We start from the raw sequence: 20,377 nt of genomic DNA on the forward strand, positions 1-20,377 counted from the left end.
ACAGAAATACGTACAAACAGGCATTTTAGGATCTCTACAAATAATTCAGGGGATTGGTGGAAAAATCGTTTTTTTTCTGCGATTACATGAACTGTCTGTATGAGAAAGAGATTATTCAAAGTATTACAGAGTATTCATAAAACATGGTAAATTTTAGCAGAGGATGAATAAAAACAAAAAAAAACTCATTCAAAATTAGTTATTCAAAAAAAATATTGCAAAGCGAGAAGTTCGTCCTCATAGCTCTGCGAACAGATCTCTTACAAGAAATATATTTCAACTGTCAAGATTGTTGGGAAAATTTTCACTGTAATAAGCAAACAACACATTAAGTTAATTTTCGTCAAAATCAGCGTTTTGTTTATTTTTGTATTATCTATATGAGAATCAATTGACTTCAAATCCTTATGGCCTATAGAGAGATTTTTGTTTCTATATACAATTGACAGGGGTTACAAGTCTAATGAAATATCTTTCGGTTTTTACAAAGATTCGTTTACTTGCACTATCTAAAAGTTTCTCAGATCACTAGAAGTAATATATGCATTTCGTTTTCCTGCGATTTGCTTCAGTTAAAATTTCACTATTTACAATTCCTTAAGAATCCACAACGATGCTTTGTGTCAGCAGCGAAAACTGTATAATTTTTTAACTAAGTACTTAAACCACTAGCTATGTATATAATATATACCTGCAAAGAATAACTACTTATCAGTCAAGGGGGATCTTTGCGTTTATCTCTTATATCTTAATATTTCTTAAAATTTCCCACCGCTTGTTTGCTAAAACTTAAGGACAATAAAAAAAAATTTGGTGTATTATACACACTCACAAACAGGAGTACGTTCCATCTAATGCTAGTTCATCTTTGTAATGCTAGCTTGAATTTCATTATTTTCTGCTTCGCAAACGATGCAACGACAACCAGCTTTCATCTCCCATCTCTCAGTGAAGGGAAAACAGTTGCCAGCGATTGCATTGTACCTGAGCGATACTCTGTTCTATTAAGGGAAACGAGTTTTTCCTAACAACGTTGTGTGTTTGTTTCGCCGTTCTGTTCTCTCCCCTAATCTGCTTCGTCTGTGTTTTCGTCTCTAATAGAGGGTGAGGGCGAGCTATTTCGTTAAAAAGGTTCTATCTATTGTGTAGTGGGATGGTATTGGCAAAAACTTAATACGTATATGAAATCTCGTTTCTACATCTTGCCTCTGCGTTCGTTCTGTCTGAGTATGTCTAATAGTGGAAACTTCTTTCGGACAAGGTTCCTTTTTATCTTCGCTAAATCTTTTTCAATTTTTCGCTCCAGCAAAACTTTTAAAAGCGTAAACCACAAATGCAACTTTTGTTTTTTTTATTTTCGTTGAAATAACAGTACTATCATCAACAAAGTCAAAACACTCACGCTTATAGGGTTCCTGTGCTATGCTTAAATCTCAGCCGTAGTTGTGTGTTTAAAGATATTACAGAATTTTAGATATCCATGTTGCACAGCGATATACTTTCTTGTTTCTCTTTGCTAAAAAGTTTTAAAGCTCAAGCCGAATTTTCCGTTAAGCTACGATAAAATTTCGAATTTTCGATTATAATAGATTCCGCTAAGAACAAGTTTAAAAGAAAAAAAACTCTATCCAATTTCAACTTCTATTTTGTTTTTCGTCTGGTTTTATCTTTTAGTTTCGACTAATAAGGCCACGCATTTTTCGTCTCTTATACAAATTGTAGAAGATTGTTGTTGACGTGGGGAGAGGGAAAGGTGATATAATCGCGACAGCGGAGTATATGGCAAGGCAGGGGGATAGATATGCGCTATACTGAACACACACGTGTGGTTGGTTGGTGAGGCTGCGGTATGAGAAGATCCTTGATTATACAGTGGCAAATTCGTTTTTCGTTACAGAATATTACATATTCAACTGAAGTTGGTTTTTTATTAGGGATTGGGCATTTACTGATCCAGCGTAACGCGTGCTGGAGTCGAACGGATTTGAGATAAAATGTAATTTTCATGAAGATTCAATACGCATTTCAATACTTTATGTACGTATAGAAGAGAAAGGAAATAAATAAGGATAACACATTCCATTTACAATGTTCAGTTGAGTGTATCTGTGTGATCGCTGGGGAAAGCTGTCACTTTTAGGACTATGGATAGACGCTGCTCACATACACCTAAGCCGAACAGGCAGTGGATAACAATGGAGTACGAGAACGCTTACGCTAAACGTGTGTTGCTAGGGCTCCTTTCCGTAGATCCCCGTTCGCTGGAAGAATAAACTGTCCCGGGCCGGGACTCGTTCCGGACGTCGGCAGAGTTGGGGTCGGTTGGCTTTGTTGAGATGTCTGGTCCATGCTAGTGTTTGCACCAGACGAAGATCGGATGGACTCGGGACTTGTCAGTCCGGAAGTGATTCCGACAATACTACCGCTATTGAGATTGTTCCCGACACCCAGATTCACTCCCATCGAGAGCAGTGAGTTCTGACCACGACCTAAACTGTAGGGTGGCGGAGCTGGTGTAACTGCCGGATTTGCCGTACTTGGCGGTGGAAGTGGAGGCAACTGAGCAGTACTGTTGCGCAGATAAGGGTTACCGTATGCGGCGCTGTACCGAGGGTCTATACTTGGAGCAGTCATCAAAGAAGTGTCTGAAATATGATGAAAAGTAATTCAAATTATAACATCATTCTGAAAAAATATGTATATTCGGAAAGCTTACTCATAAGGCTGTTTGACAGCGTTCCCATTCCACTTCCGATGTTAGGAAGTCCGTTGTCCTGTCGGAGCTCAGTCCGATTGCGAGTTAGACTCAAATTTCCGTTTGGCAATTGACCATTGGTGTTCACATGCAGGGGCATATTGTAGTCGTGTGCATAATCCACGTAGGGCACATAACCTCCATTACTTTGCCCTATTTTTGATTGCAGTGTACCAAGACCGTCGGTGAAATCTCCCGAATACCTATAAGGCAATCAGCAAATATTACATTCCGTTTAGTTAGTATATCAGTATCATTAAAGCCTACCTGTAATCGCTAGGAATGCGCACTGGACCAGCCAGCGGAACTCCACCACCTCCTACGATATTTCCATTGCCACTATTATTACTGCCACTCGACGAGCCTAGGATGTTCATTGCTAGACGAGTTGCAATGCTATCGGTTCCGGAGCAAGTTTCCGAGTATTCATGGTCGCGATCGATTTTCAGATCACTTACATTGGACGATCGATCACTTTCTTTGCAAGCTTTTTCAGTGATGTAATGTTGCTGGCGAAGGAAAATAATATTAATTATGAGCTTAGAAAAATATTTCAATTATCTTCCTACCTCTGGTATAACATCAGCCGGAGGAAGTTTTTTCTTGGATTTGCGAACACAGAAGCACATGGCAATGATGATCATTATGATCACCAGCACAAATCCTCCGATCGAACCAAAAATAATGACCGGTAGTAATATTGTATCTGTAGCATGAAAAAGTTGATCGTAAATTCGAGAATGACAGGAAACGTTTTCTATAGTCAACTTACCTTTGGAAACTTTAAACTCGATCTCTATCGAGTCCATTCCGTATTCATTAATCACGGTACAGTTGTAGACGCCAAAATGTTGCTTCTGGCTATTGTTGATGATTAAGGTCGATCGTACTCCTTCCGGTTGGTGGTTCTCGAGGATTGTGTAGTCGTTCTCATTGTTGATCTCCAAGCCGTTGTAGGTCCAAATAATTTGTTTCGCTTTCGGTACCGAGATAGCTTCGCACTGGATTTGAGAATTATCGTTCACGGCTCCGTACTGCTGTCGCTGCGATCGAATCTGAGGGGCACCTTTAAGATACAGTGACGCCACTGCCTCTATTTCCGGGAATCCCATCACGCTGGCTTTGCAATAATAGTTTCCGGCTGTATCTCTTGAGGCGATGATAGTGATGTTTGAGGATGTCGACACAACTCGATTGGACTCTTCGTGAATCCAGATGACTTCCGGTGAAGGGTTACCATCAACATCGCACGACATGGTCACCGTCCTGTCCACGTCGGCTTCCACCGATTTGGGCCGGGATCGGAATGTCGGACCGTAGCTTATATCGAGGATTTCACTTTCTTCGCTTTTTCCAACCGCATTATGCACTTCACATTTTACGACAGCGTCATGAAATTTCTTCGAAACATTATGGATGATCTAAACAAAGGAAACTGTTAGAGAGGCTGAAAAATGTTTTGCCAATTTATGACTCACCATTTCAGTGGTATAATCACCAACGACCAACTCATCCCCAATGTACCACTTGTAACTGACGTCGTTTGGATTAGCATCCGCATGGCAGGATAGGCGTACCTCGGCACCCTCCGGTATTCTACCTCCAGAAAGTGCTCCCCCAATGACGGAAACACTAACTTTTGGTGCGTATTTCACTTCCAGCTTAAGCTTGACAGATCGATACGTACGATCAGCCGTGTTCTGAGCTTGGCAGGTGAATGAGGTGTTGTGGTGTTCTTTTTTGGGAGTTAATTTAAGGATAGACTTGGCCGTATAGCGACCCGTATCGGTTAATGGTTCCTTGACGTATTCGATGCCCTTGCTCATAACATTCCCAAGCCCATCGATCCAGGTGATCTGTTAGTTAAATGTAGTGATTACATTATACCAAACTTATATTTATAATTCAACAAATTACCTCAGCAGCCGGTTTGCCCCCAATTGAGACGCATTCAAGTTCGATCTCGCGATCTTCGGTTGTAACAAGAAAATCCCCTTGAATGATTTTAGGTGGTTCGGGAGGAACCAGAACAGTCACCGTTGCGAAACGCGATCGAATTCCGGGGGTTCCTAACGAAAAATATTATATATATATTATATATATAATATTACTCACTGATTTACTGCACTAGATCACTTACCATCTTTTCCCGGGCTCACTTGGCACTGATACCGGGCTTCGTCATCTAACATCACTGGATAAATCTCCAACGAGTAATCGCCTTCTTCGTCGCTTCCAACCATTGAATAGCGCTCAAAGCCACTTAGGTTACGGTGCCAGCCAAGCCCGAAATCATCCTTAGTCCACTGCAGTTGACCGACCTTTGACTCGACCCGGCAGGGTAGCGTCACTTTGGAACCAACAATTGCCGTCTGATCCTGGGGTTCCATGGCAAACCGTTGACTGCCAGTGTGAACCATTTTCGCACCACTGCTGACCGAAATCAGCACGATCGGCACTAGAAGGTACATTGGTGATGTCATCATTGTAGGTGAAATAATTCGTTGATCTGTTTGTTTCTGAAGCAGGACGCTGGATCCGTTGCTGTGAGCTGTTTCAGTTAATAGATATGTATGGATGACTGCAGGAGAAAATCGTGGTTCATTTGCATGCTTTGTTGCTCCCGTTTGTGGCGCATCACAGAAGGAGCAGGATACGGATTTTTTGAAGGTCTCTGGAGAAACGGATTTTGTAACTGCACTCTGGTATGATCTGCAATGGAAACATGGAAGCATGTTCAAATCGCTGTATCGTACAATGTATGCTGAAAACGATTATTGAGTTAGTTTTTGCAATTGATCATCATCCGAAAACTTCCGTTGACAAATTTGGCGTAAAGTTTAATAATCAAATCAGTTTGAAGCAACAGTAAATGAAATTTCGAATGACATGTCCCATTGCTTCGTAGTTATATTCGTTGGAAGACAAAATACCGGGACATGGCAACGGATTCGCTTTTCCCTATAGAAACATCTGCCGGACCTCCCAGCAGAAGTCGAACATAAAATCGAATCTCCTGCCAACTAGAGCACGTCTATAAAAATCCTAAAATTCGATTGAAAAGTCGTAAAACAGACGAGGAAATTTACATGCTGGTTCTCCCGTCATACACACAGCGAGACCATCTTCATTCATTCCTGCCTTGTCAGAGCAGCGAGGCTCAAAAGAAAGACATCATCGTAAAATCGACATTCAAGTGGGATTTCGACAAAGCCAGCTCAAATCAATTCCACATTCGAATGCTATTTCCTTCTGCTTTATATCTGGCGTCTGATAACTTTATAGTACACAGTCAATTACGCCCAATTATTGCCGCCTCAATACCATTCCGCACCTTCCCGAGTGAAACGGGACTGTATACCAATATCAAATGACGGCTGACGACTGACGACTGTAGCAGCATCGGCACGCGCACAGCGCTAGTTTCGACTTTGATGCTTGCTGATAAATGTTCAAAGGAACAAATGCTGGCTCTGTCGAGACGAGCTGCTGTTAGTAAAAGGCCAGCAGCTTTCGCCTCTGATCTTCGAAATGGCACCCTGGGGGGCCCGTCCATAAACCATGTTGACCGATGGTAATGATGAGAACGGGGCCAAAGTTGCCTGATGAGCCGTTTCTTTCAAATGCTGTGTTATGCGCTAGTTTAACTTGATAATCATTCAATCATTATTTGTCTCACCGCATCTAGATAACTTAATCGAAGGAAGCGTTCCAGCTAAGAATTATTCAGTATCCGTTTGAATCACACCAGCTTCTTAAATTCATTTTATAATATTGAAAAAGTCCTTCTAAGGTGCAAATTATATATTCCTTATGAATATTTCACAATAAAACCTATGGAAGCTATTGTTATTGGCAATAGATTAATATAAGAAAACTCATTCATTACCGTATTGAGATCTAAATTATATGCGTGTCATTTCAAATAAACAACGGGTTTTGCAGTTTTAATGATCGAAAATCTTCTTCATGCTTCTTGGAAATAGTTTAAGTTGAAGAATAATAAGTAAACATAACCTTCATTTAATTCAACGCTAAAGTTGGACCATGAAAATTGCAAACAGCTCATTTTCGAAAATCGTTGTCTTTAGCACTCCGATAGATCAAAAGCGAGTTTGGGACCGTTCATAAACTATATCAATCAAAATCTGGAATACCCCCCCCCTCCTCCCCTCATCACTCGTTGACTATTGTACACTTTTCAATATTATCAAAAATAATAATGAGGAGACTATGTACACTTCAGACGAACATCCCCGCTATCCACTCGTAGACAAACATAGAGTTTTATGAGACCCCCCTTTGTACTTCCGGGTCCCTTTGTACTTCCTTCTATTCGATAGAAGGCGGCAAATCGAAGTAAACGTCTTTCGGTAAAACGAAAATCAAATATAAATCAAGAATTTGGAGAGATAGAAACCGGAAAACCTTGATACCTACTCTGCGAAAAACAAAGCATTAAAATGCCATTTAGAGAGATAGAAAAATATTTAAAATCAATGATTTAAAATTTGATTATAAATTATTAAAAATTTAAAGAATATTCATAAGATGCATGGTCTCACAAATACATGTTACCATCAATTCCATTATTTGAGTCAGTTCCATCAGCAGATTAATTGCAGGGCCCATACAATGTCGAAAAATTAAATAATGTTACTGATACATTGAGATAATCACTATTCTCTAATGTTTGGCCCTATTAAAAAAATATATAGATCAATTTTAGAAAAACAAACTATGCAAAATGGATTTTTTTTAGACAAAGCCTGTTGCGTGCTACCTACATTTGTTTGAGTTTGCGCGAAATGTCAGACTTCTGGCGACATCTGATAGTCAAACTGGCAAACTGCACCTAACACATTTTATAATTTGATTTTTGGTATTAAAAATGCCTTACTCTTCACTATATGGGGCCGGGTGTTAATTAAAAGTTTCAAAAATAGTCGCGTAACTTTTTTGTGTCTTAATTTTGAACGTTAATAACTCGGTCATTTGTTGATGGATTGTTATAATTTAACAACCAATCGATTCGGAAACTTTTAACTTAAACATGTATGACGACGTCGTTTCAATATTTCAATAGTATACTATTGAAAAAATGGTTGGAATAGACCAAATATTATATTATTATTATTATTATTATTATATATTATATTATATTATTATTAATATTATTATTATTTTTATTATTATTATTATTATTATTATTATTATTATTATTTTTATTATTATTATCACTATTATTATAATTATTATTATTAATAAAAAAGAAATATTATATTTCCTGCAGAACTGCGACGAAAGAATATGTCATGTTATATTATGTTGTATGGTATTATACTGCATTGGATTATGTCATATTATATTGTATTATGTTATAGTATATTGTGCTATATTATATTAAATTATTTTATATTATTTTATATCACAGAGAACAGATATTAAACAGACATTCATACGTGCAAAGTCGTGCTTTACACAGCTTTTTAAAAATGTTTGTACTAGCTTGGATGTCTGTTCTCTGTAGTTATATTATATTATATCATGTTATATTGAATTATATTATATTATATTGTATTGTAGTATATTGTTTTGCATTATAGTATGTTATATTGTGTTGTACTATATTATATTGTATTGTATTATATTAATTTATATAATATTACATTATATTGTATTATTGTCAAGTATATCGCAAACAGGGAGGGGCAGGGAGTGCATCAGGGTATTTTACAAGTGAATGACTGGATGATGGAGTGGATTGCCAACCTGTGTCACGCAGGGGAAGCTTTGTGTTTCTCCCTGAAGGTCTGAAATGATTAAGACGCACCCTTCTAACAAACAAACCATCAGGCGGGTTTAAGCTGGTACAGCGAAATTCTTTATTAAATGGCCGGATGTTCTTGCTGGAAGGCGCCGGGTCCTCAAAACCCATTTTGGCCTTCTTAACAGTCATTATATGAAAGCTATCTGATAATCAAATTCGGATCTACTGTAAGTCTACCCGCATACATTGGTAATGCCTTGAACCGATGGTGGCTTCACACATACATACATATATACATACATACATACATACATACATACATACATACATAATAATTAATCAGTTCATCAATTGATTTCCAAATATAGAATAAATGATACCTCAACCGTGTCAGTTTTCTAGGGTACGATAAATCCATGCGGCGAAAAGATTCCTCGTAATTCGTGGACGAGCCTCGATGCAACGCACCAGCGTAGAAACCAAAAACACTCTAGTTTACCTTTCGTTCAGTTTGCTCAAGAATCAACTTTTCTTCCGTTTGCTTGATAATGCCGGTCGGCCTATACTGCATACGGTACGCGGAAGAAATGCAGTGTGCAAAAGGAGAAATTTTTCAAGTGGCATTCATAAGTTGATTGCATTCATTAGAGGCTGGATCGTTGGTTGTTGATTATCGCTTGCCGTAAACGTGTTTGCTTTTCATCTACTCTCCAATTTGCAACAGCTTCCAAGTGGATGAGCTTGAGCGAATCTCACCCTTTTCTGGTTTCATTGGACCAAGAGCGCAGATTTTCGTATCATTCATCAATGAAAGCACGGCACTAGTGACGGTGGCAACATTGAACACTTTTGCACTGCTTCATTGCAGTCGAAATACACAACAGAAAACGCATTTAATTAAGCGCTCAAAGTGGATGCTCCTGACGCTGGCGTTGTCACACTAGCAATCTACAGCGGGAGTTTTAGTTAATTGTGCTTTTAATTCCAGGTATCTAATTATGCAAAGAGGAGGCTAAGTGGGTTGTTTATTGCATGTGAAAAGTTGTAAGGAATAGCGAAAAATATGACTTTCAATAGCCTGTCTCACTTAGGAAGATCCTTTATTATTATATAGTTTTAAGTTGCTCGAAATACGAGGAAGCCCAGCTAACCAATGGAAATCTGAAACACTTGAAAAATAATAGCTTAAGTGGGGACTTATGTAGCGTGTTGGGTAAGTCGATACCTTTCACGCAGCCCGCCTGGATTCGATTCCCAACCCCGCACATGGGGTCAGAGAGTTTTTATGGTCCGAAGAGGCGAAAAACCTCTATAATCGAAATAAATACATAGCTTAAGTATTTATTTATTATTATTAAATTCCGATGAAAATAACGAATCTTCCATTCAAAACGTTTCACTCCTCTAACTACGAGGAAAATCCAATTATAAATGCCGTCTACAATCAAACCATAATCAATTGTCATTCCAGAGCCAACAGGAAATGTGTTTCGATTATCAGTGAGCGCCCATGCAACACAACACCTTTGTATCATCACAAGTCTTTTTCCAGATAGGTATTTTTTTGCGAATCAACCTACAATACACACGGAAGACATAACTCAACTGTGTCGTCAATGTTTAATCCGCCTGCCAACGCAAAATACCATCGCTCTCGAATTTCTGCCCTTCCCGGGAAAACTCGCTTATAGAAGGGGTTACCTGGCACTGTATTGTATCCAATGGAAATACCTGCCCAAGTGTCGCTAGCAGGAGGGGTAAGCTTCTTATGGGCTTCCCTACTATTGAACTCGTGTCATTTGAAGGAAAATAATCCTTTTTTTATGTTAGCAAAATAAGGGCGACCTCAGACAGACTACGGTTCTTCGACGGGAACGAGGGGTTACTACTTTATGAGTTCTTTTTTTTCAGTAATGGACTCTTACCAATAACCAGATAAGAGTATCGGGACGGTTTTTCCCTTGTAAGGGAGCCTAGGTAGAAGACAAACAGCAATCGGCAAACGCAACCCTGAACGTTGTTGTTTAAGCCGATCCAATATCAGATGGTGCAGTTGAAAACTGGGGGAAAAGTACACACAGAAGCGCTACAAGAGCTACTTCAATTAGTTTTACACTTGAATTTAGCTCAAATTTGCTTTTCTTGTGTTAAATTATGCGCTACTGAATGCGAACAATGGTAGATGGATTAAAGTGCCTTCATTATGGCATCGTGCGTTTACATAGAATGTCAAATGATGGAGGCACATGGCCATTTGTTCCGCTTCTTAAGTTCGAAGCTTTGGGTCTTAATGACGCATTAGAGAGGTTTTCGATTTCCATTGGTATTATTTTCACAATGTTACTGATATTCAAATAATGCATGTGATTAATCAGTTTTGGTCCGGATAAACTAATAGTAGCAGAATAATTCAATACATTTTTATCAAGCAGAAACTGGCTGGACTTGAAACAAAATTTAAGCTAAATAAATTGTAAATAATCAAATTAAATAAAAATAACTCATACATAGGAAACAGTACATACTTTGAAAAAACCCTGAGATTTCACATCTTAAGGAGCGTTGCAGTTCACGCAAATTTACATGCAAGAACATGTAATGGAGAATTCCATAATATAAAATTCATTGAAATAAAAAAATAAAACTGACAGCGAACGCCGCGAGACTTGAACCGAGAATCATTGGATTTCAAAGTACCCGTTAATTGACTGAGCCACAAATGCATGGTTGACTGGTAGAAGGTGCATATAAATTCATAAAGGTGAGAAGTGCACATAAATTCGTAATGCTAATGCTGATCAAACATTAAGTCATTCAAATTCACATTTGACAAATGTGAGGTCTTTATGAGTTGCATTATGCGGTATGAAGGATTGGGTCACGTGTAAAATTCATTTTTTTATGTGTGCCGACATAAGCAATGGCGCACCTATACGAACATTGTGCCCAAGAAGAAGTTGTTGGAAAACAGGCACTTTAAACAAATTTTTCACTGAAAAAAAGTTTGATTTGTTTGCAAGAAATTTAGAACGAACCGAAAAAAGTAAATTTTTCAGTGTCCATTTAGTTTACAACTTCTACAAGTTTTGGAATTACATCGATTTAATGATAATCGACACAATTAATCGAAAACTAGAGTTCTATTATAATCTATGACTGAATATTTTGCTATTTTTGTACAGTAACAGATTTCAAGCTACAACGATTTGAAGAGAAAGTAGACAAAAAATGCATGCACCCTTTAAAAAAAAAAACAGCTTTTAGTTGAACCGATCCAACTTTCTGTGAAAAAATCATGGTTCGCCATACTAAAGGCGTGTACAAGGTTTCATAAGAATCGAAGAAAGTCGACCTTTTTCTGCTGTTTATTTTCTGGAATTTCTTGTGGTGGAATTACGAGATTACTTTCAACATGAGAAGAGTGTAACTCGACTACGGAATGGAACTATGATTCTACTAATTGTCTTTGCCGCTGTGCATCATCGAACAGAACCTAAGGATAATTAAATCATCCATAAATTATTCACATGACATTAAAATATAAAACACCTTCACCTATCTTCGACCATGAACAAACTGTAATGAATTTAATCATTTTAAACTCTGTTTAAATGGTAAAAATTACTCCACACCCTTCTCCTGTTTCCGGATCACGTCATACTTCCGGACAGTCAGCATCGCCACGAGTCAGTTGCTTTGTCTTTTTTTTCGTATCAGTGCGCCGAAATGTTATTTGCCTGATGTGGCGGTTGAAGTATGAATCTGCGTTGCATCACACCCTAAGGCAAGATTCAAAACTCCCAGCATGTAGCCAGCGTTCCAGCGAACACAATTAGCAGTTATTTCATGTTAGGCCAGTCAGTCTGCCTTGGGTAAAAAGGAAATTATGACACCGTAGTGAGCATTTTAGCACGGCCTTCATTTCTATTGTTTTTTTTTTCATTCTTCCATCGACTCTAGGAGGGACCTTGTTGGAGATGAACAGATTGTTAAGCTTGTTCTTGAGAACCTCGGGCTAAGTGCTTGCGATGAGGTTTCAAGGGGGTGATAAAACAACACCCCTGATTTTCTTTGGTCATATGACACATACATTGTGAAATACTGTCTTAATGGTGGTTTGTTATTCTTTTGCTTTTGCTTTCAAGTGCACGTTTCTAACGTTACGCACGTCTACCGGGTTCCCAAAGTCTTTCTAGTTTCGAAAATCACAATCAATTCGAATCGAAGCAATCCGGAATAACTCACTGAGAAAAAATTGTTGAACTATCCTCCTCTTGTCTCCTGAGGGGTGAAAATGGCATATTTTTCAGACAATAAATTTATCGTGCTAACATTGTTGGAAGACCAATGAAAATTAACTGGATTGAATCCTGAACTAGATTAGGCGTATAAAATTTACTTTCGCAGATTTGAACATTTAAACTACACTAAACTCGATCAGTAGAAAAGTTAATCTTTTTTTTACTGTGTACGAACAACACGCAGATGACAGAGCGTCCTATACGAACTTCGACCTCGAAAAAATAATAGCGCTCGTTCATCCCCAAAGTCCTCCCATTAGCAGAAGGAAAACAGTTAACAATAGTTTTATCATTCATGACGTGATGTCCCGAGGGGTTAGGCCTTTCATGCACACTTTCCACCGCGCCATTGAGGTCTGATGCGTCGTGTGCTTGTGTGTATTGAGTGTGACAACTGTTTTCCCAGTGCTTTGGCAAGCTGCGGCACTGGTAGCTCTCGGTCTCCGAGGGAAAAGCTTTTCGTTGATGTCGTTTTTGATGTTCGTCCTTTCTTTCCTTCTACTACATTATTCAATGGGTTCGGCGACACAATCGCGTAACACCAAAGAGGGGCAGCAGTGTTGTCGCACAGGATTTGATGTTTGACACCATTTAGCTGCGTGCAAGTACCTATGGGTGCTTGCAAACCCGGACGAATTGGCCTCGGGGTACCTGAAGTGCAAGTTGCTTGGCTTATTATTGCATTCCTGGTGGCTGAACGTCGTCCCCACACGTAATAGCGCTAATCGGCTTTAAGGGGGAACCGTATCTGCAGACTATCGCAACCAAGATACAAATACAGACTGCCGGCTTGTAGAGTATGACCCTGCGTTGTGGGAAACAGGATGCGAAGAAGAACAAAGCAGCGATTATCACCCATTGATTATCAGGAATTAATGATACCAGGAAAATGGCTGTTGTTTGGTTGAAACAGAAGAACTTCATGGCCGGGAGAAGTTTTCCTATTGACCCCAATCGATGCCGTTAGTTTGTTTTAGCTACAATAGATAATCTCGGTATTAAGTGTTTCATTCACGATGAGTGATTGCTGTCTCAAGGCGATATGAAATCTTAAGGATAGAAAAAATGCTGTATAATAATGAGTGCAGTGTTGGAAGTTTACAAAATTTTAAGAAGATTAATCTTTTCAATAAAGATAAATTAGATGATATTAAACTTTTGCCAAAAATAGCAACCATTTTATAAGTACAAATACATAAAAAAATTGAATTAAAATTATGTAGTCAAAAACTTTGTTGGTCCGAAATTGATTGAAGCTTTCCTTGAAGTCTTAGGAAAAGAATGATTTTGAATTCGACGATGAAGACGTTTGAACTTGATATGAAAAAAAGCAAAGTCTTGGTATTAGCGTCAGTTAAATTTGACCATTCTGTCTCAACATGCTCTGCAGACGATTCGACGACGCGTACAGAACCATTGCATGGCTAGTGTTACGATCCTATTGACACTATGATTCTTTTCAGATCGGGTCTTAAACATACAACATTTCACAAGTTTCAACATCTTTTTTCTCTATTTTGGCGTTTGTGTTAAGACATAAGGCAGGCTTGAACTCAATTACTATACATATCACTACTAATGAACAACAGACAGAACGAAAAGTTGAAAATTTTTCTCTCTGCCTGTTGTTCATTAGTAGTGATGTGTAGATCTCTTTTCTGTAATTCGTCCGGCCCCCAATAATTTTGTTTTTGGCCCATTTCCTTTGCTCTAAAGCGCAAGGAAACAGTTTGATGAGTATCTTCTGATAGTTTCAGAAGCTCCACTTGCATTTGGAACCTGTCCTTGTTAAATCAATGTTTGGATTCTTTGAGTGCTTTTGCGCTTTTCAACCATTCAAAAAATTATTGCATTTGAACTTGGTAAACCTGTGCTCACATGTTTTTGCCGATTGGAGAAGTATTAAGTATTAAGACGTATGTTGCTGGTCTCTGGAAGGTAAAAGCGATAATCTTTGGAATTAGTCATACCCGTTTATGGTCGCTAAAGGTTGAGTGGGATGGAAAGTCTTTCTCTTCCCTAAAGAGATGGTTGAAGCACAGGTCATGCTTTATAGAGAGAACTGGTTCTCTGGCTTTATAGAGAGCCAACAGCTAGAGAACGTGGTCCATTACACTGACGGTTCATTGATGAAGCGACGAACTGGTGCGGATGTTTACTGCCGTGGAATGGTGATGGAACAATCGTATTCACTGGGTAGATTTTCTTACAGTAATTTTTGCCATCGTATGTGGACTTCAGTCGGTGCTCCTATGACATTTATCCAGTAAAATGAGAGATTTCTACTCTGACAACCAGACTGCAATTGAGCCACTTCGCTCGACTGACTCACGATCTAAACTAATTATGTTGTACTTGTTGTACTCAGATCTTAAGCTAAACTCACCCATTTCGAAGTGTTGGATAAAACATAAGATACTGGCTTGAACATCGTCTGATCATACGATAATAACATTGATCATACGATAATAACATTTACCATTGACGAAATTCGTAGACCAAATATTTTGGTAGAACCAAACCAAGTGCTTGGAAGGATCTTTTACACTTTTCAAAATACCTCTAGAGGTAGGAGCTGTAACGTGTCATTGTAAATTTATTTTTAGCATGATAATTATGCATTTTCTTGAATTGTATAATTGAGAATTGGACCACGGGACTTCATGTTATCTAATATGTAGTTTCCCAACAACATCACAATTACGTCTCCGTATTATCTGTTTCTTGTACAAGGAGGAATCTTTGTTCAAGCAACTAAGAATGAGTTGATGTTTAACTTAATGCGAGAAAAATCTGCAGACAACATTCGAGAAAAATGCTGAATTTAGTGATAAACATCGAAGAGATTGAAATGATTGATTCTTTCGAGGGTCGGTAAATCAATCTCAAATAACTAATTACGGAATTTTCTCCCATCGGAATAGGTAAATCAGCACTGAAACAATGAATCATGTCAACGAGTGGATTGATTCGTTTGTCGTTGGGTGGTAAATGTTATTATCGTTAATCTGTTTATTTTTCGCATTCGAGGATTTTTCAGCATCAAAGGAATTTTATTATTCGATTTTTATTATCAGTGAATCGACACCATAGAACTGATTACGATATTTATTTTTACAGTTGTGGGAGACCCCACAGATGCTTCACACAAAGATCATAAAGAATTTATTGGTTTCAGAAGCATGTATATCGAGTTGTGTACCTTGGCTATCCATCGATCAACTTCAAAACCTAATCACTTTGGGAAGAAAACGGTTTTCTCAAACCAGAGGAAACTGTAAGTACATATCGAAAACAACAGCAAATAATGAAATGGAATCAAACGTTGCTCGAAAAACGACCAGTATTTTCCACATGACATGAGAAAGTCTTGACAAATACACTATTTCTGAACAATGATGAGAATATTTGCCGCTCTCGCCATACTCCTAAGACTTGGCCCCTTTCAATATAGTTTGTTTTTATCGATGTTTAACGCACTTTTTGATTAACACTTCACTAGTTATGAAGATGGCTTCTCAACTGGATCAATCCAATAGAACAGTTCATTCGACGTGTTATTCGTGAGCCGATGGAAAGATACTTTTACTTATGCGGGATTTTTCGTATTCTCATTCCAAAAATCCCGCATTTATAACTAATCATACCAGTGTTGCACATACAGACGGTAAATCAGATTTGCAATCGATAATGAACGGCGTCGAAGTTTAACCGACAAAAGAAAAGTTTCTTTTCTGAGCCTTCAATGTTACAAGAAATTATTTTTATTATTTCCCATACTTTCATATTGTATAGGAGAGCCGTTCTGAATTCAGACCAATGTAGAAGTAAAAGCTAATATAATTTGCACATATTTATACAATCAGTAAAATAATTAAGATCATCAATGTTCGAACTTGTGAACGAAGAGAGACTGTTTTATACATATTACAGTCAATCAAGTTATGTCTCTGCCATCACCCACTCACCTGCTCTTCTATATGGATGTTTCATCCACTTTTGCTGACTATCTTTGATTATCTGTTTTTTTGGACTGCTGCCTACCATAGGTTAGGTAGAAACAATTTTCAATCACTCAAAACAAACGAAAATGACGATAGATAAATGTTGCTTGAAAATTGAGAGAACCAGATTCATGTTCAGTCAACAACAAAAGCGGAACAGTAATGTCGTCACTTTGTTATTTTTTGTTTGTTTCTGTTATCATTCGATCTCGATTCTAAGTGTAATATTGATATGCAACCGATAATCGATAATGACAGAAAACGATTCACGACGATTAGGGGAGACCGGGGCGAAATGGACACAGAGCGGAAACAATCACTCACAATAGTTCGAACACTAAATGTTTTTTGTCATAGAACAAATCATATTTGGTGAGTGTTTTTAGCTAATTAGGACGCGTTGAATCGAATGGTCCTAGGCTTTTCATGATAAAATAATTTTTGTTTGTGTTGTGATTTCGTAAAATCGAAACGAAGCTGTGGAGCAAAAATGCGAATATTTTGGTGAGGCGATAATAATTGTTAGACTCGGTGTGAGTCATAAATTTACTGTTGTTTTTTACAAAAACTTGCTGATTTCATAATTCTCAACACTATTTTCGAGCAGGCCGAAGGAAGTTAGCATCACTGGGAGTGCGATGTGGTGTGCTGCTCTCAAAAAACTATAATTTCAATGTGTTGTTTGATACAAAATTTGGTCAAAAATTTGGTTGAAATAGTTATTTTGAGTGATAGTGCAGGTGTGACAAGTATGTGCTTAGTAGTGAGTAGTGAGAGTGCTATTTATTGAATAATATTGATCCGCGAAACTAAAGATGCTAAAGAGGCGAAAACTGAGAATTTACCGTCCCAAAATTCAACGATGTTAACCTGTTAACCGATCGAAGCGCCGCCTGCATGTCATTGTCGATGTTGTCGGATTTCTGTGGAATGTGTGAAAGTTTACAAGTCGATCGTGTCATTCAGACTGAAGGTCTAGGGTTGGTCTGCAGCGGACGCATTCGCGAGTGTTTTTATTTAATTTTTCAGTGGTCGTGCTTCATCTCGCGTTACTGACAGCAGAGCGAGCAGGAGAAAAGGGATCGTTCCTTGGAGATATTTTGTCTTTTTCTTATTTATCATATTTGTCCTGAGTATCGAAAATCAAGTTTTGTTAAGATCATATTGTTTACCAAAACATATCCGGATCTTTTTCCCTCCCTACTAACAAATCTCCCATTCCGTGATGCTCGTGGAGATACAGTGGTACCCGCGGTCTCTAGAAACAACGAGTATCGGACTAACATTCCTTCCTTTCCCCCAGTACCACAGCTTTTGGTCGTAGCCAGAATCATTATTGACCATTTAATAAAAAGTTAGGAGTGAGTGGGTATGCACAGTGAAAATGATTTGCTTCTCCCAAGCTACATTTTCTTGGTTCATTGTACTACGGGCGATCTTCTTCAGCTCAGCTCAGCTCAGCTCACTATTTTCGAGTAGGGCTACCAACAAAATTGTCCAAAAATTCACAAATCTCGGGCATAATCGATAATCACAAATGCGTACGTTTCTAATCGTTTCTGATGCACATTTGGCATCGGCAGCACAAAACATGAACAATGACTCCTATTTATTCGGACAAATGTTGCGTTTACTGGGACAAATTACCTAATAATCAACGCTTTAAACTTGGCATTGAATGTTCCCACAGAGCTCACTCGGACTGTGTGCTTAAGCGACAGAATTTTCACATGCGTGAACGATTTTTTTGAGACAGACAATGAATCACATTATGAGTGAAATGTTTTTTATTAATTTAAATTTTGGTCTTAACTCAAAAACAATTGCATTTTTTTTTAATTTTTTTTTGATCATGTTCCATATTCCTTTGTCGTAATCAGTAATTTTAAGAAGAAATAACATTTTTCATGTGCGAAACAGTTGTAAAATATCAATAAGGTCAAAAAATCTCATGTTCTCAAAATGTGACTGGCCATTTTCGCATCAAATATTTTGAGATTTTCTATTTCAAGCTTGGTGCATTCCGAGCCAGATTGCACACGTGTAAGATGGGAATATGTGAAAATATACTGAAACCAGAGTTACATCTGCTCACCAGAAAAAACCAAATGCGTTTTCTAGCTGAAGGTTGTAGCTTTCGAACAGTTTATAATATTCCGAGTAAAAATATTACTTTCCGCACTCATTTACTCATGTCATCGGTAGTTTCGTCTTGTCGTAGTGAAACTTATTGGTATTGACACTCTCTTTTGTTGAAGAGAAATACAAAAATTCTGCACGGAAAATAAGAAATAGAATTCTTTTTATTTAGTTTTGAGTTGTTTTGAATCATTTCTGTCAAAAAAACAAGGAGCAAACAGAGTCTCGTTCAATAAGCTAATTGTAAGTAAACCGCATTCAACTTGAAATTATGTCGATACGACTCAAACATTGAGTAAATATAATTTTCTGGTGAGCAGATGTAACTCTGGTTTCAGTATATTTTCACAAGTGCGTTAAGTAAACTACTTAGCACAACTTTACATACAGAAAGGTTATTCTTGAAGTTGGGTTGGTTGTACTCAAAACTAGGTAGTTTTGCGGTTCCGTGTACGTCTTTGTTCGTCTCTGTTTGAATGCGACGATTCACGAGTGAGTCAGTGAAAGGGCGAATGCTGTTGGATTAGATCGGCACCCTGTCACGACGCCATCTTGATGAGATCAAAATCGGAACTTCAAAATCAGCTGATTGAAACGTAAACGAACAATCAGTAATGCAATCGTTTTATGGTTTACCTCGTTTAGTGCACGAAAATTAGAGAATTTCGGGTCGACTCTCTCACAATAACTTGTCGGTTTAGTTAAAATACAGCAGACAGTGTTTTGGGACATCAAGTGCAGGTAATTTTCATAATTTGAGAATCGCGATGAGTATCAAAACATCGAAGTGTTTGGGGCTCAAAACGCGAGGGGCTCAACGTAATCGGTGTACTTTTTGGCTGGTGCTCACATACCGGTGTCAGATGGCTGGATTAGATACTTTCATTGTGAACACGGGATCATTTTCAGTTCTGGTCGGCCAAAATGGATGCGAGAGAGAAGACTTTTTGTGCGATTTGGTTAAATATATAAATTTAATTTGACCAAACTTTATTAAAGTTCATGTTTATGTACTATTAGTATAAATCATCCGATTCCGTATGAATTATTTCAAATGTTACACCTCTTTGAAGGAAAAATGTTTATGATAGTTAAAAGATCTTTTTGTAAAAATATTGCATCTTGTGAAAAGTGAATGACTAACTTATGCCCGGAAATTTATAGTTACCTTGGTAATAAAAGAATTAACCTACGAAACGTCGTTCAAAAACTACAAGGATCAGCCCCATGGGGTTGTTCGAGCCGTTGATGTGGAACAAGGCAACCAAAATTTCCAATGATTGACATTTTCAATTAATCGTCACACTTTTGAATCCGCAAATGCACGAGAGTCTGCTTAGATTGATCCTTATTAGGAATCAACACCGAACACGCGAATCCAGAATATAGACTCTATTTATCGTGATTT

General features: G+C 38.0%; 1 protein-coding gene across 1 annotated transcript in view; it reads right to left on the reverse strand.

Annotated features, from left to right (window-relative positions):
- Window positions 1-333: 333 nt before the first annotated feature.
- LOC131425200 (irregular chiasm C-roughest protein-like) overlaps window positions 334-20,377 on the reverse strand; it is an 85,332-nt gene continuing 65,288 nt past the window's right edge. The window contains exons 2-9 of the mRNA XM_058586871.1: window positions 4,896-5,467; window positions 4,673-4,824; window positions 4,234-4,611; window positions 3,528-4,176; window positions 3,325-3,461; window positions 3,023-3,264; window positions 2,717-2,958; window positions 334-2,645 (exon numbers count right to left, since the gene is read on the reverse strand). Of these exons, the coding sequence (XP_058442854.1) occupies window positions 2,218-2,645; window positions 2,717-2,958; window positions 3,023-3,264; window positions 3,325-3,461; window positions 3,528-4,176; window positions 4,234-4,611; window positions 4,673-4,824; window positions 4,896-5,241 (2,574 nt within the window). The 5' untranslated portion in view covers window positions 5,242-5,467 and the 3' untranslated portion in view covers window positions 334-2,217. The remainder of the gene's footprint in view (window positions 2,646-2,716; window positions 2,959-3,022; window positions 3,265-3,324; window positions 3,462-3,527; window positions 4,177-4,233; window positions 4,612-4,672; window positions 4,825-4,895; window positions 5,468-20,377) is intronic.

The sequence above is a fragment of the Malaya genurostris genome, chromosome 1 (assembly GCF_030247185.1).
Source record: "Malaya genurostris strain Urasoe2022 chromosome 1, Malgen_1.1, whole genome shotgun sequence".
In the NCBI taxonomy this organism is placed as follows: Eukaryota; Metazoa; Arthropoda; class Insecta; order Diptera; family Culicidae; genus Malaya; species Malaya genurostris.